Consider the following 17,690-nt stretch of genomic DNA (forward strand, 5'->3'; position numbering starts at 1 on the left):
GTTTTATTAAGAATTTTTGAATCTATGTTCATCAAGGAATGAGCCAGAAGTTTTCTTTCTTTGAGGTGTCTTTGTCTGATTTTGGTTTTAGGGTGATACTGATTTCATACAATTAATTTTCTATTTCATGAAGATTTTGAGGAGGGTTAGTTCTTCTTTAAAAGTCTAATAGAACTTGACTGAGCATCCACCCAGTCCTGGACTTTCCTTTGTAGAAAGGCTTTTGATAGCTGCTTCAGTTTCATTACTTGATATTGATCTTTTTAGGCTTTCTATATCCTCATGGTTAAATTTGAGTAGGCCATATGTCTCTAAGAATTTGTCAATATCTTCAAGATTTTCTAGCTTATTGGAATATAAATTTTCAAAATAGTTTCTGATGATCCTCTGAATTTCAGTAGTGTCTGGGGTGATATTTTGCATATTCTCTCTTATTTTGGTTAATTTGACAAGGGGTTTATCATTCTTATTAATCCTTTCAAAACGTCTTTGTTTCATTGATCCTTTGTATTTTTTTATTCTCTATTTCATTGATTTTGGCTCTACTTATAATTATTTCCTGGCTTCTACTGACTTTAGTGTTGATTTGTTCTTCTTTTCCTGGGGCTTTGAAGTATAATATTATAGTATTTATTTGAGATCTTTCCAATTTTTTTAACATATGAACTCAGTGCTATAAATTTTCCTCTTAGAACTGCTTTTATACTGTCATAGATATTTTGATACCTTGTATCACTATGCTATTTGTAAGAATTTTTATTTCTCCCAAATTCTTCTGCTATCCATTCATCATTCAAATATTATTTAGTCCCCAGGTGCAAGAGTGGTTTCTGTTTTTTATTTTGTCGTTGATTTCTAATTTTACTCTATTATGATCTGATAGGATGCAAGGAATTATCTCTATTTTTTTTGTTTCAGGTGTTTGCTAAGATTTATTTTATGACCTAAAATATGCTCTAATTCATTGAATGCTCCATGAGCTGCTAGTAAGGTGAATTCAGTTGTTGAATAAAATATTTGATAGATGTCTGTTAGGTCTATTTGCCTAATACTGCTTTTTAGGACTTAGAAACCTTTACTTCTTTTATGTCTGCATGGTCTTCTGTTTATTGGTACATTTTGCATGATGCAGCTTTTCCCATACTTTCACCTTCAATCTGTAGATGTCTTTGTGAGTCTCTTGCAAGCAACATAATGTTGGGTCTGGTTTCTTAATCCAATCTGCAAATTTATGTCATTTCATTGAAGAGTGATTCATTTAATAGGAGCTGATTGACTTTTTTTCTGATTCATTGTACACAAGTGGGGTACAATGTTTCATTTCTCTGGCTGTACATGAAGTAGAGCCACACTATTTGTGTGATGATACATAAACATAGGGTAATGATGTTTGCCTCACTGCATTATCTTTCCTTCCCCCTACCCCCTCCCCACCCTTCATTTCCCTCTACACAATCCTCTATTTCTCCCTTACCCCTCCCCAATCCTGTTATGTATCATCATCCACTTAGCAAAGAAAACAATTCAGCCTTTGGTCTTTTGGGATTGGCTTATCTCATTTAGCATGATATTCTCCAACTCCATCCATTTACCTGCAAATGCCATAATTTTATTCTTCTTTATGGCTGAATAACATTCCATTGTGTATATATACCACAGTTTCTTTATCCATTCATCTATTAAAGGGCATCTACTTTTGTTCCATAATCCAGCTATTGTGAATTGAGCTGCTATGAACATTGATGTGGCTGCTGTAGTATGCTGATTTTAGGTCCTTTGGGTATAGGCCAAGGAGCAGGACAGCTGGGTCAAATGGTAGTTCCATTCCAATTTTCCTAAGGAATCTCCATACTGCTCTCCGGAGTGGTTGCACCAATTTGCAATCCCACCAGCAATGTATGAGAATACCTTTAGCCATTCTAATTGGAGTTAGGTGAAATCTTAGGGTAATATTGATTTGCATTTCTCTTATTACTAGAGATTGAACATTTTTTCATATATCTGTTGATTACGTGTAAATATTCTTCTCTGTTTATAGATTTTTGGAGGTGTTCTGTTTATTGCTTCCTTATGTGTTCTAAAGTCCTCCTTTATTTGCATATCTGTTGATATAGATGCCTTTCTCTTTCATGTGGTGGGTCCCTTAGTGAGTAGTTATCTATTTACAATAATCTCTGGACTGTGGGTTCAACACATATGATCAGTGTAATGAAAGTGTTAAATTCAATCTCTAGTACCACTTTAAAAGGAAGATTAATCACTAGGAACAGAGGTAATTTAAAAGCAAACCATATCAACAGACTATAAAAGTTATTACTAATGATCTCTGCAATTCTATTCTCCACAGAGAAAAGTGGGTGAAAAATAATCTAGGATAGACTATAGAGAGTAAGCATTACTGGTAGTATAGTAAAATGAATTAGTAGAAGGAATTGTTTTAAGAAAATAGAGAAAAAAAAAACAAGAAAGAAAATGGATGGGTAAGGGAAAGGAGACAAAATAAAATGAGAGAAAAAAGGATGAAGGAAAGCAATTAAGAATGAAGATGAGATAGAAGAAAAGAGGTATAAAAGAGGATCCAACTGGCAAAATGTATTAACTTAGAACTGAAAAAAACAGAAGAACAAAATGTGGAAGACACTAGAAATCAGTTTACATTGAGCAGTTCGTGCAACAATAATAAAGAGATTCAGTTTTCTTCTTGCTGAGTTTTTTAGAACAGAGACATTTCCTTCTGAGATTTCGATTTTAGGGTCTCCCGATAATGAGAAAGTTTGTGTGACACAAACTTCATGCTGTCTGTTTGTTCTCTGCTATGCCCCCAAATTGGCACCTCCTCCTTGCCGGGCAGCACCTATGGAGTAACACTGTTTCAGAGGGGATCACAGCCTCAAAATAGCTTTGTTAGTATGGCTGGGGTGGGAGTGTAAGTGCGACAAGGATTTCCACTCAACCCTGATCCAACCCAGTTCTATACTCTATCAATTATTCTCCTGATCCCAGAGTCGGACAGCCAATTTCAAATGAAACCATCCTTTGTTCTTTGCTCTACAGACTTGTAGATCAGCAGCTCCCACTAGTCTGGGCTCCCACTGTCCAGACCCACTCTCAACTCTGAATCTCACATTTCTGTGTTCAGACTGATTCACGGCCTGAACATCCACTGATCCAGAGAAAAGTGAAGCCTAAGTGGCTGTTTTGTCTTGGGTATTCAAAAAGCAAGTTTATCAAAGACGCAAGCATGGTTTAATAAACACAAATCAATAAATATAATTCACCACACAAATAGAATTAAGGATAAAAATCAGTCATCTCAATAGATGAAGAGAAGGTCTTCAACAAGAAAACAAATAATAAAGGCTGCAGAGGATGTGAAGAAAAGGGAACACTTTTACATTGTTGGTAGGACTATAAATTAGTATAGTTGCTATGGAAATCAGCATGGAGGTGCCTTAAAAGATCAGACATGGAACCACCATGTGACTCAGCTACAGCACTCCTCAGTATTTACTCTGAAGAATCAAATTCATCTTATTATTGTGGTACAGGCATATCCATGTTTATAGCAGCACAATTCACAATAGCCAAACTATAGAACCAGCCCAGGGTTCCAGCAACAGATGAATGGATAAAGAAAATGTGGTATATATTCAAAATGGAGTTTTATTCATTTGCAGGAAAATGGATGGGACTAGAGACCATCATGTTAAGTGAAATAAGTCAAATTCAGAAGGTTAAGGGTCATATGTTTTCTCTCATATATGGAAGCTAGAAAGGAAAAGGTAAAGCAAAGGTGGGGGCTGATCTCCTAGAAATCAAAGGGAGATCAGTAGAGGAAAGGATCAAGGGATAAGAGGTTAGTTGGGAGAGAGGTAAATGCCAGGGAGTAATAGTAGCCACATTATATTGATATATTGTGTGCATGTATGAATATGTGAGAAAAAGAAACTCCACCAATATACACAACTATAATGCACCCATTAAAAACATGGGAAAGAAGAATACAAATAATAATAAATGCTAAGAGGATGTGGAAGAACATCCTCTAGTACAAAAGAAACCTTAACACTCTTGGTGAAACTAAATTAGTACAACCGCTATGGAAACCAGTATGGAGGCATAGAACCACCATAAGATCCAGCTGTACTACTCCTTGCTATTTATCTTAGAGAATTAAAATCATCATACTACAGTGATACATGCATCCCTGAGATTATAGCAGCACAATTCACAATGGACAAACTATGAAACCAGTCGAGGTGTCCATTAGCAAATGATGGATAAAGAAAATGTGGTATATCTACATAATAGAGTTTTATTCAGCCATATAGAAAAATGAAATTATGTCATTTGCATAAAAATGGATGGAGCTCCATATCATTATGTTAAGTAAAATAAGTTAAACTCAGAAAGTCAAGGGTTGCATGCTTTCTTTCGTATGTGGAAACTCGAGAGGAAAAAGGAAAAGAAAAGTGGGAGAGGACCTCATGAAAATGAAAAGAAAATCAGTAGTGGAAACTGACCAAGGAGTGTGACGTGAGGAGATCGGAGGAAGAGCTCAGGAATGATATGGCCGAATTATACAGTTATACTGTGCACATGTATGAATATGTAACAACAAATCCCACCATTACATACAACTATAATGCACCAAATAAAAATGTGGGGGGGGGGCAAGTATATCGATAAAGAAGAAAAGACAAAATTTTTAAAATAGAGAAATAGGAAAAGCAAAGGTATTGAAGGTATTAAAGGTACTAAAGGGATTTCTAGTTTTTTCTCAGGAAGTCCAAATGAAGAATATTTTTAAACTTTCACTTCCCCACTTCCATTATCTCCCTAAAAAGTGCCGGAACTTTCTCCTGCACCTGCTCAACTCATGCTGTCTGATCTTGTTTTCTCTCAGATTACAAACTTGTTGGACAGTAGCACTATTTTATCAAACTGGGTGGGAGAATTTCTTTTGACTTGTTGGAGGGAAGATTCCCTCCCCAGGTGAGACACCATGTGCCCAGTGCTGCTACAGTTTATTCCTTTTATTAATTCTCTATTTTAGAAACTGATATTTCTGATTTTTACCTGGTTGACAGATATCTGAGTTGCCTACTAGCATTTTCCCAGTCTTCCTACTTCAATATCCTGCTGCTGCAGAAATGTTGTTTTAACCAGCCTCTGGAACTGATACAATATTTTGGGTTCCTCTGATCCAACATTTCTCAGCAGGCTTTCTAGTAAGAGCCATATGTGGTTACTAAGCATATGAAATGTGGCTAGTGTAACCAAGAAATTGATTTTTTAAATTAATTGAATTTGAATTTCACTAACCATATATGGTGACTACTATAGCATATACTGCCATTTCAGATTATTAAAAATTTCAAATAGAAAAGTTAAATAGGCCTTCTGATGTGATTTAGAAGCTCTGTGTATACTGATAATATATGACTGATTATCCTATCTTCAATGCTAATTATATACCCTTCTTATTTCTTTTAATTAAATTAATTCTCAGATTTTACTTACATGGGTTTACATGGCGTGTCTTTCAAGGCGTATTTAGGCCTCTGTGTAAGCTGATTTTTCAGTTCTTCAAGTTTTTGCATTTGTGTTACCACTTTTGAAATGTTTAAAGTCACTGTTTTCTCAGGTGCTAGAAGATCTGCTTCTAAAAGACTATAGTCTTTACTTAGCTAAAATAATAAAATAAACAAATTACTTAAGAAATGCCCATTTTCACACACATCTCAAAGAAATTTCACTATTTCCTTTATAAAATCTGAGTAATTTTATATTACTTTTATCTACATCTATTTATCTATCTACATGTATATAGTCAAATGCTGACACAATAGTTTAAAAATATATGAGCAATATTCTATTAATAGAATTATAGCCCAATAAGGAGGTTTATGTGCCAAAACATATTAAATCTTCTTTTCAAACTTTTGATATACAGAAATTTTAAGCAAGTCCAATAATAATAAGTGCAAAATATTTATGAGGAATTCTAAAATAGCTGCTTCACCTAAATTCTTTCTAAAAATATCCTTACTGTGATAAATCACAGAAATAATTTGCTCTCAAAGACTAATACCTTGTACTATCAAATCCCCAAAGCTAACACGTAAGTGTCCATGGAACTGTTATTTATCAGTCTGCATGGAAAAAAAACTAAGACCCCTTTGGGAATCTCAACCCCTTTGGAATAGACCAAGCTAACAAGCAACAGGTAAGAGGGAGAATAAGTAACATTTATAGAATAAGCTGACACATCATAATTAGTATTCTAAGTAATAGGCCTACTTAAAGGAAGTCTAGCAAAAAGGAGCATATAAAAGCCACAGTGAATGTTTTAGTCAGATTTTCTGCTTCTGTGATCAAAAGACCTAACAAGAACTATCAGAGGAGGAAAAGTTTATTTTGGGCTCATGGTTTAGGAGGTCCTAGTCCTTAGACAGTCAACTCCATTCTTTGGGGCCCAACGTGAGGCAGAACATGGTGGAAAAGTATAGCAGAGGAAGGAAGCTCAGAACATAGTTCCAGAAAGAAGAGAGAGAAAGACAGTCAGGCAGGCAAACAGACTGCACTCTCCAGGGACAAGATATATACCACTAAGGCACACCCTCAATACCCTACCTGCCTTTAGCTACCACTCAGTTAATCTGTACTACGGGATTAACACACTGATTAGATTAAGGTTTTCATAAACCAATCATTTCACCTCTAAGTCTTCTTGCACTATCCATATGAGTTTTGGGGCACATCTCCTATTGAAACCATAACCCTGAAAGAAACCAAGAAATAGCAATACATAGAGAAAAACATAATAGCAATTGGGACTGGTGGGGAAGAGTAAGACCTTTTAACAGGATAATATCAGAGATCCACACATGTAGATACCTCTAATGACGGGAAGGAACGCAGGAGGGTTGTGGAAGAAGTAAAAGCCTATCAAAGAGAAATTCTAGCATTAAACATTTAGAACAAGTTCTTCTTTATAGTATGACTACCTAGAATGGGATTAGAATACAGCAACAGGAAATGCTGTTATTTATCAGTATGCATGGAGACTGCAAGTCTGAGATTAAGTATAGGGAAGATATAGATAGGGATATGGAACTGGGGAAAAGAAGTCAGAGACCTATGAAATCCTACTGGTAAAGGCATGATCCCAGAGAAGAGCCACGATGTGGCACATTCTTGTGGTAGCTGCTCCCAGAACTCCTTTGCAAAATTCCTCAGAACAGAACCTTACGCACAACTTCCCAGCAAGAGATATAGCATCTCCCTAGAAGATGTCTTTTCCCAGCACCACTGAGTAACTTTCAGTGTACCATCCTCATGAGCACCTTCCCAGTGAGTTTAAGTCCCACCAGCATGGCAACCAAGCAAACTTTTCTGCCACCCAGTATTGACAGCTACTCCCTCTTCAAGAGATCTGGATCTTAGCCCAGAGAGGAGGATCTGGGGTATTTAGATTTGTTTCTTCTTAGAGTGCTCTGCTTGGAAGAGTATCCTGAGGGTAGAGGATACTCTCTAGATCTTCTGTTGCTATATTCTTTTAGATTTCTTTACCTCTTTAATAGGCATTTCCTCTACTATGACAATTCTTTATATTAAGCTTTGCCTAATCAAATTACTATGTGGTTTTTGTCTCTGGATTAAACTGTAACTGATATATTACATTTCCTAGTGTGAATTTAATTTGAACAGAAGTCATTCCTAGGAGAAGGAATGATGGCATAGAACAAAAGGAATGAGAAACAGGCAGTGAGATTATCAGCTACAAGACTTCATCAAAAAGAACTATGCAGCACAGGTTCCAGCAGAACAGCTCTGAAAAGGCTCATCTAATATTTCAATGGTGCCGTTCACCATACCCTCTGAAGGCTTCAACATCTCTGTTAATGTAGCATGATCAGAGTCATTAACCTCACCAGCATGTACTGACAATAAAATCTAGTGTCAGGAAGAAGATAAATGAAATATTTTCAAATGTTAGTATGCATAAGAATCCCTTGAGAGCCTAACCCCCTTACACACAAATTCTAATCCAGTAATACTCATAACAGGTATCTTATGTTAAACATGATCCATCAACCAAGAAACATTCCTTGAAAGCAGAAGATAGTGCACTTAGACAATTAACTGATGCACCAAATTAAGAAAATACTCAAGAGAAGTAACTACCCATTTAAACACTGAGAAACTTGGAATTCTAGTTCAGAAATATAGTTGTATCGTAAGGATTCCTCCTAGAGATTATGAATACATTAACTGAATTTCAGGAATACTAGACAGGTGCTAACTGGCACTAAAGTATAAATGGTATAAACAAAGATAAGCAGACACATTTAGGAAGGAAAACCAAAAAGACTCATAAATGGATTGAATATTTAGGAGAGATGGAAGTGAGTTTCAAGGATGGTTACTCCTTTTCTGATTTACTCAATTGAATAAATGGTACCACCATTGACTAAGATAGGGAACACTAGAAAATGAGTACAAAATTCTTGTTTTTGATCCACTGAATTTGTAGTGGAACAAGTCTGGAATTGTTTCTAAATTACCAGCATGAAAGTAATACTGAATGAGATTGCTTAAGGAAAGTTCAGAGAAAAAAAATAAAGTCATAGGATGAAATCTTGAGGCATGCCAACATTTACTGCTTAAGTAGACTGAAAAGGAAATAGTCAAAGAGGTAAAAACAATAACCAATAGAGCATAATTCACAGAAACCAAAAGAATAATATTTCAAAAATGAGAAAGTAATCAATAATACTAATTATGATCAAGATAAGAAATTTGTCTATTAAGTTTAACAGCATACAAATTACTGGGAAACCATATGCAGATGATGTTTTCTCTGTTATAAAGACAGAATTCAATCTGGTTAATTTGAAAAATACATGGGAAGTAAGAACATGGTTATATAGTAAATTAATATACAAGTAAATCTGGCTGAATGGGTAACATATGTTCCACAGATAAAGTCATACAGAAAGACATATAACCCCAGTTACAAGGGGAAGGTGGCCTAAAATAAGAAAGGTAAACACTTTTAAAAACTAAAAGAAAGAGGCTGGGGATATAGCTCAGTTGGTAGAGTGCTTGCCTTGCAAGTAAAAGGCTCTGGGTTTAATCTCCAGCACCACAAAAAAAAGAAAAGAAAGAAAAAAAAGAAAAAGAAAAAAAAGAGAAAAAAGAAAGGAAAAAGAATGAGAAAAGTTGAATATCGAAGAGAATTAAGAAAAGTTCTTAAGAAGACGAGATGGAATCCAAAACAAAAGTGAAAGAATTAACCCTATGTATAGGGAGGAACAATATCTCTATTTTAAGAGGACGAAAGATACAAAGTATATGCATGTAAACATTTTTTTTTTTTTTTTGGTAACAGGAATTGCTATTACAACTATTTTAGTTTGTGTAAGTGTACACTGTGATGACACAATTGCCTGAAGACACATTGCTCAAAATATACCCTTGTCATTAAGCAATGCCTAACTGTGAATACAAAGATTGAAAGTTACAGTTCAATAATAAGTTACCTGCATTAGAAATTTGATTAATGACAAAGTTCAGAGTGTGGCTTTACAAATAGGCTAAGGGTAAAAAAGAACATTAATCTTTAGAAATGCAGAAGTCAAGGAACTGAGAAGCTGAGTTTTAGAGAGGATCATGTACATTAACAGGAATGAGTGCAAAAAATTTTTTAAAATGAGGAAGACAAATCTATAAAAAAGTAGAATAAGAAGATTGCTAGATTTAATAACAGGAATGCAGAAGACAGTTTGAAGTTTCCAAATTATGAATAAGAAATTTTACAAGAGAGTAAAGGAATAATGGACTTCACCCCAATCTTTAGAACGATAATGACCAATATGACATAGTCAAAGAAGAACCATTAACACTTTTCCAATGTCAGCCATATATATCCTAAAGCAAAGCATGTACAGACCATGAAAGTCTTCCACTCTGCTGAAAGAGAGTTACAGTTTATTTTCCCTTTAATTTTGTATTCCAAATAAGTGAGCCTCTTTAAGGAGTCAATTGAAGTGAACCATAAGTATGACAAAGGTAAAACTAAAATAATTCTACAAACCACTAAAAGCTACCTTGGAAATTATTGTTATGTCAATGGCATATATGAAGTTTTTTCCAAAATAGATTAAAAGCCTTTAAGGATAAAGGCCAGTAGTTCTCAAACTGGTAAAGTACTTGAAAATCAAAAGTACAAATCATTTGAACATTATTTAAATTATTTAATATCATTCAAATAACATCGGAGAAAATTAACATATAATTTTATGTCTCTTAATATATTATGCATGATTTTTAATAGAGGATTTTTTAAAATTGATAAATTCTATCTTATTATTTACTACTTTATATAAACTAGGAAAAGAAAAATCGTTCAATTTCCCTTATTCAATTTTAGGAGAATGTATCAAATTTTGAATATAGTAGATATATGCAGGAATATAGGGTATAAGTCACTAAGAAATATTTTTTCTACCCACTAATTCCTCTTCTATAAAAATAAAAAGATTACTTTATGATACAAACTTTAAACATACTTCAAATTATCAAAATACTGATTTAATTAACAATTAAGAAATTTCATGGGGCTGGCCTGGGGTTGTGGCTCAGTGGTAGAGTGCTTGCCTAACGTGTGAGTCACTGGGTTCAATCTTCAACACCACATAAAAATAAATAAATATATAAAAGGTATTGAGTCCATCTACAACTAAAAAAAAAAAAAAAAAAAAAGTCATACTTACCTCCTCCATTTGATTGACCTGTCGCTGAAACCACTTTCCAACAAACAAAACATAAAGGAGCAAAAAAGAAAGAATTAATGACAAGTTAAATTTCTTCAGTGAAATTAATGAGTATATACAAGTATGCCTGTGAACTGTCATCCGGCAAGCATCAGTTCTGACCCTCTCTGGGTTCATAAAAGGGTCGAATGCAACATACAACTGAATATAAATTTTTAAACATAGGTACAAGTTTGAAAGTCCTTTAACTTCCACAAGGCTTAGAAAAATTTTTCATTTAGATGTATTTCTCTATTAAGTTTTAGGAGGTTAGCTGCAATACATTGGACATACCTTAAAAAGAGATTCCAAAATCTGAAAAATAAAAATTTAAAGAATATATTTTTAAAAATCTTCACAATGTATATTTAATTTAAATCTTACTATTTTCAATCAAAAAAGTACACTAATTGCTAAGTATGACATTATAAATCTATAGTTCAAAAATATTATTTTTAATTTAGAGACAGTGTTTCAGTCAATTTTGTATAGATAACTTACTTCTAGAATAAAAAGTAATTCTACAACCTTATAGAACTATATTAGGAGGTCCCAAAATAATCCATATAAATCATTTCATATATTTTCTTAATATAGGTAAGGAATAAAAATTTAAATCCTCTCCAAAGAGCGTATATTTCTTTTCATAGAACAGCAAGTAAAATACCTTTCAATACTATCAATATAATTTTTTCTTGCTAAGGGAACTAAAATATCAAGATAGAAAATATCATACTGCCACTTTTATTTTTAATGTAAAATGCAAATAAATGGTTTGGAAGATAGTAAAAAAACTGAATAAATACGCAAAAACAATTAAACAGACTAAAATATATTTATCACTTAAAAATGTAATATAAAATAATTACATCTGTGGATCTGTGGACCTCCTGCCCTTATCACATCTGAGTAAAAGTTTTGAATTACATTATTAAAGAATATTTCTACAAACATTCAGGTAGAGGAAAAAAGTTATTCACACATGAACCAATACAGACTAGTTTAACTGTCTCCCCTACAGCATTGACTCTATATTGGTGGTAGAATTTGAATTCAGTTTTAGTTGAGTTCAAAATTCATCAGTGGTTCAAAAATTGTGGCCCCACAACCAACAGCAGCAGCAACACACAAGCATGCTAATTAGTAATGCAAAATCTCAGGCACCACCACAGCATCAGAAGTTCTGGGATCAGCACCAGCAATCATCTACTCCTTTAAGTGATTACTGTTTATGCTAAAGTTTGAGATTCACTAAGTTAGATAATAAAATACACAGATCTACTCAAAAAGATATGAGATCCTCCAGAAAATAAACTAATGCAAATTAATATCCACGTTTGAAGAAAAATATTTTCAGTGTTATAGGGGTTTAGGAAATAACATCCATTAAGGCACACTGTCTTGGAATAACATCCGTTTTTACATTATCAAGTGGATTCTGAGGTTCACAAAACCTCTCTTCTGCCCTGAAAACCAATGGAAAACACTAACTGATTCAAAGCCTCAATGCCTGAGTTCTACAATTATGTATGCCATTAAGAACTAGAATAGTAGCTTCATAAATTGCTGATAAATCTCACATCAGTGTTGGGGGCTGTGCCATGTTGGCGGCGCTGGGATGGTGCCTGATCACATCGGCAGCGAGGAGGTTAATTGACATAAGCACACTCAGGTGATTTTCTCGTCCACGCACACAATGTATGCGCATGTGTTCTGGAGCACTAATTGCCTGCTCGGAGTGTCTCGCCTAATCTTTGCGTAAGAGGCGTGGCCCTGCTCTCCGCCTCCTGGAGGTGATATAAGCATAGGCGGATGGAGACAGAGACACAGCAGCCATTAGAAGCAGCCAGAGGGAAAAACATGGACAGCAGCCATTACCAGAAAAGCAGTAGCAGAAGACACGCGGCGGGGCAGTAGCCAGAGAAGATACGCCACAGCAGCCATTAGCAAAAATGCCAGAAGAAAGAACACAGCAGCAAGTAGGGGCAGCGGCGGAAGGCAGATGGCAGAACGGAGAAAAGCCTGTCTTTCTTTCAAAGTTTCTCTCTTAAGCAAAGTTTCTTTCTCTCTGATAAGCGGGGTCTCTCTCTCTCTCCTCTCAAAGCAAGTAAACCTCATTTCCTCTATCCTCTATGAACAAGCAAGAAAGCAGTGCACTAAAGAGAAAGATAGAAGTGCCTCAGTTTCCATTCCACCACCCATAAGACCTGTGCAAGTTGTTGCTGCAGGCGGTGACAAATATCCATGGATTTTGGAACCGCAAAGAGCCAGCGACACATCAGTAGTTGCCAATACTGCTAAATCTAGAACACGACTGATAAAAAACAAATAAAGATGAAAATTGAACAAAAGGAAGAAAAAGCAACATTAGAAACACAATATTTAAATAGGGAAGGTACTGTTAAATTATGGAGTAATGCCTACAAAGTTTTTGAGGAAAATATTAAACCTACATTCTAAATTAAAATCTATTATTAATTAAAACTAAACTTTTCAAAATTCAAAGATTTAGAATCACATATTCTAATCTAGCAAAACAAAAAAGTAATACTAGAAAGGTGAGCATGAGTGAAAACTATGAGCAAAGTAACTAGTAAACACCTCAAAATGTTGCTAATGGAGCTGAAGTTTAATGAAACTTTTATGAAAATCTCCTTAAAGAGAAGATAGCATAATTTTTAAAGATGTTTTAAAAATGACAATCTGAAACTGCTATTCCAGATAGGCATACTATGTCATAGAGGCCAAGACAAAATGGCAAACAACATCGAATTTGTTCAGGTATCTTAAAAGGTGTATAACACCAAGAAATGTCATTAATACTCGTACAAGGCTAGTTAAGTGAATTTTGGAGGCAGAAACGAAATTAAAGTATGAATGAATGCATAGGAGGTAAAAAATATATATATATAAGTACAGAAACTCCTTTCAAGATGATAAGAAGTAAAGAAATATAGGACAATACTAGATGGAAACACACACTAAATAGAAAGGTATTTGTAAAATATTGTTTATGAGCCTACAAACATTTTATTTTTGTCTTAATTTAATACATCACAGCCTCATTTTCCACTTACTAAAAATCAAAATGGCAATAAACTACAAAAACATATCCATAATAACACTGCACATAAATGATCTCAACTCCCCAATTAAAAGACATAGAATATCACAATGGATCAAAAAACAATATCCAATTATATGCTGTTTGTAAGAGATTGATAGGCAAAGAGGTTAAAGGTAAAAGGATAGAAAAAATGTTTCACTTAAATGGAGATCATAAACAAGGCAGAGTAGCTATTTTCATATCTGATAAAGTCGATTTCAAGCAAAAATTAATCAAAGAAAAAAAAAGGCAGCCATTTTATCCAGGTAGGAAACAATTCAAGAAGATAGTAAATACATATGTTTCAAATATCAGCATACCCAATTACACTTTTTTATTATCTTTTTTTAAAATTTGTTCTAATTAATTATACATGACAGAGGAATGCATTTGGACACATTGTACACAAATGGAACACAACTTCTCATTCCTCTAGCTGTACATAGTACTCACACCAATAGTATAATCATACATGTATATAGGGCAATAATATCTGTCTCATTCTACCGTCCTTCCCAACTCCACCACCCCACCCCTCCTCACAGACCCATCTGCACAATGCAGAGTTCCTTTATTCTTCCCTACCTTGCCTGCAACTATGGATCAGCATCTGCTTATCAGAGAAAATGTAGGCCTTTGGTTTTTTGGGATTGGCTTATTTCCCATAGCATGATATTCTCTACTTGCTTCCATTTACCTGTAAATGCCATAATTTCATTCTTCTTTAAGGCTGTGTAATATTCCATTGAGTATATATACCACATTTTCTTTATCCATTCATCTATTGAAGGGCACCTAGGTTGGTTCAATAGTTTAGCTATTGTGGATTGAGCTGCTATAAACATTGATGTGGCCACATCATTGTAGTATGCTCATTTTATGTCCTTTGGGTATAAACTGAGGAGTGGGACAGCTCCATCAAATTATGGTTCCATTCCAAGTTTTCTGAGGAATCTCCATATTGCTTTCCACCAGCAATGTATGAGTGTGCCTTTTTCCCCACATCCTTGCCAACACTTATTGCTTGTATTCTTGATAATTGCCATTCCTATTTGCATTTCTCTAATTGTGAGAGATGTTGAACATTTTTTCATGTTTATTGATTGATTATATTTCTTCTCTCAAAAAGCCAAAGGACGAATGATATCGCTAATAAGTGGAGGATGACACATAATGGGGGGGAGGGAAGGGTTAGTGTTAGGGTTAGAGTTAGGGTTAGGGAGGGGGGCAAGTATGGAGGAAGGAAGTACTGTATAGAGGGTAAAGAGGGGTGGGAGGGGTGGGGGGAAGGGAAAAAATAACAGAATGGATCAAACATTACTCTATGTAAATTTATGATTACACAAATGGTATGCCTTTACGCCATGTACAAACAGAGAAACAACATGTATCCCATTTGTTTACAATAAAAAAAAATAGAGAAACAAAAAAATATATATATTTCTTCTTCTGTGAAGTGTATGTTCATTTCTGTAGCCCGTTTGTTGATTGGGTTATATGTTTTTTTGTGTGTTAAGTTTTTTGATGTTATATATCCTAGAGATTAGTGCTCTGTCTGAGGTGCATGTGGTAAAGATTTTCTCCCATTCTGTAGGCTCTCTCTTCACATTATTGTTCCCTTTGCTGAGAGAAAGGTTTTTAGTTTGAATCCATCTCATTAATTCTTAATATTACTTCTTGCACTTGAGGAGTCTTGTTAAGGAAATCAGGTCCTAAGCTGACATGATGAAGATTTGGGCCTACTTTTTCTTCTAATTTAGGTGCAGGGGTCTCTGTTCTAGTGCCTTAAGTCTTTATCCACTTTGAGTTTTGTGCAGGGTAAGAGATAAAGGTTTAATTTCACTTTTTTTTAACATATGGATTTCTAGTATTCACAGCAACATTTGTTGAAAATGGTATCTTTTCTCCAAAATATGTTTTTGGCACCTTTGTCTATTATGAGATAACTGTATTTATGTGGGTTTGTCTCTGTGTCTTCTATTTTGTACCACTGGTCTATATGTCTAGTTTGGTGCCATACCATGCCATGTTTGGTACTAAAGCTCTGTAGTATAGTTTAAGGTCTGTTATTGTGATGCCTCCTGCTTCACTCCTCCTGCTAGGGATTGCTTTGGATACTCTGAGTCTCTTATTTTTTCCAAATGAATTTCATGATTGCTTTTTCTAGTTCTATGAAGAATGATGTTGGGATTTTAATAGGAATTGCATTAAATTTGTATAATGCTTTTTGATAGTATGGCCATTTTGACAATATTAATTCTGCTTATCCAAGGACGTAGGAGATCTTCCCATCTTCTAAGGTCTTCTTCAATTTCTTTGTTTAGTGTTCTGAGTTTTCACTGTAGAGGTCTTTCACCTCTTTTGTTAAATTGATTCCCAAATATTTTATATTTTTTGAGGCTATTGAAAATTGTGTAGTTTTCCTAATTTCTCTTTCAGAAGATTCATCACTGATGTACAGAAATGCATTTGATTTATGGGTATTGATTTTATATTCTGCTACTTTGCAGTATTATTAGCTCTAGAAATTCTGGTGGAATTTTCTAGATCTTCTAAATACAGAATCATGTCATTGGCAAATAGTGATAGTTTGAGTTCTTCTTTTCTTATTCATATTCCTTTAATGTCTTTTGTTTATCAGATTGCTCTGGCTAGGTTTTCAAGGACTATGTTGACTAGAAATGGTGAAAGAGGACATCCTTGTCTTGTTCCAGTTTTTAGATGGAATGTGTCAATTTTTCTCCATTTAGAATGATGATGGCTTTGGGCTTTTTAAAATGTTGAGGTATGTTCCTACTATCCATATTTTTTTCTAGTATTTGAACATGAAGAGGTGCTGTATTTTGTCAAATGCTTTTACTGCATCTATTGAGATGATCTTATGATTCTTTTCTTTAAGTCTATTGATGTGATGAATTATGTTTATTGATTTTCAGATGTTCAAACAACCTTATGTCCCTGGGATGAACCCCATTTGATCATGGGGCACTATCTTTTTAATATGTTTTTGTATATGATTTGCCAGAATTTTACTGAGAATTGTTGCATCTATGTTCATCAGGGATATTGACCTGAAATTTTCTTTGCTTGATCTGTCTTTGTCTGATTTTGGTATCAGGGTGATACTAGCCTCATAAAATGGGTTTGGAAAGTTTCCTTCCTTTTCTATTTCAAGGAATAAATGAGGAGTATTGGTGCTGATTCTTCTTTGAAGGTCTTATAGAACTTGACTGAGAATCTGTCTGGTTCTGGGTTTCTGATTGGTAGGCTTATGTTTGTGTCTTCTCTTTCATTGCTTGAAATTCATCTGTTTAAATTGTGTATGTCCTCCTGATTCAGTTTGGGTAGATCATATGTCTCTAGAAATTTGTTGATGTCTTCGAAATTTTCTATTTTATTGGGGTATAATTTTCAAAATAGTTTCTAATTATCTTATTTCAGTAGGGTCCGTTGTGGTATTTCCTTTTTCATCACACATTTTAGTAATTTGAGTTTTCTCTCTCTTTTTGTTGGTGTAGATAAGGTTTCTCAATTTTATGTATTTTTTTTCCAAAGAACAACCTTTTTGTTTTGTCAACTTTTTCAATTGTTTCTTTTGTTTCAATTTTATTGATTTCAGCTCTGATTTTAATTATCTCCTGTCTTCTGCTGCTTTTGGTGCTGCTTTGTTCTTTTTCTAGGGCTTTGAGATATACTGCTAGGTCATTTATTTCTTGACTCTTTGTTCTTTTAATGTACAAGCTCAATGTAATGAACTTTCCTTT

The 17,690-nt window shown here is 34.4% G+C and overlaps 1 protein-coding gene across 1 annotated transcript in view; it reads right to left on the reverse strand.

Annotated features, from left to right (window-relative positions):
- Positions 1 to 17,690, reverse strand: part of LOC306641039 (coiled-coil domain-containing protein 7-like) — a 140,906-nt gene that overhangs the window by 69,510 nt on the left and 53,706 nt on the right. Inside the window, exons 5-7 of the mRNA XM_079105870.1 lie at positions 11,115 to 11,135; positions 10,782 to 10,814; positions 5,524 to 5,690 (exon numbers count right to left, since the gene is read on the reverse strand). Coding sequence (XP_078961996.1) covers positions 5,524 to 5,690; positions 10,782 to 10,814; positions 11,115 to 11,135 — 221 coding nt within the window. The remainder of the gene's footprint in view (positions 1 to 5,523; positions 5,691 to 10,781; positions 10,815 to 11,114; positions 11,136 to 17,690) is intronic.

Source organism: Sciurus vulgaris (genome assembly GCF_902686455.1).
Source record: "Sciurus vulgaris genome assembly, chromosome: 12".
Classification (NCBI taxonomy): domain Eukaryota; kingdom Metazoa; phylum Chordata; class Mammalia; order Rodentia; family Sciuridae; genus Sciurus; species Sciurus vulgaris.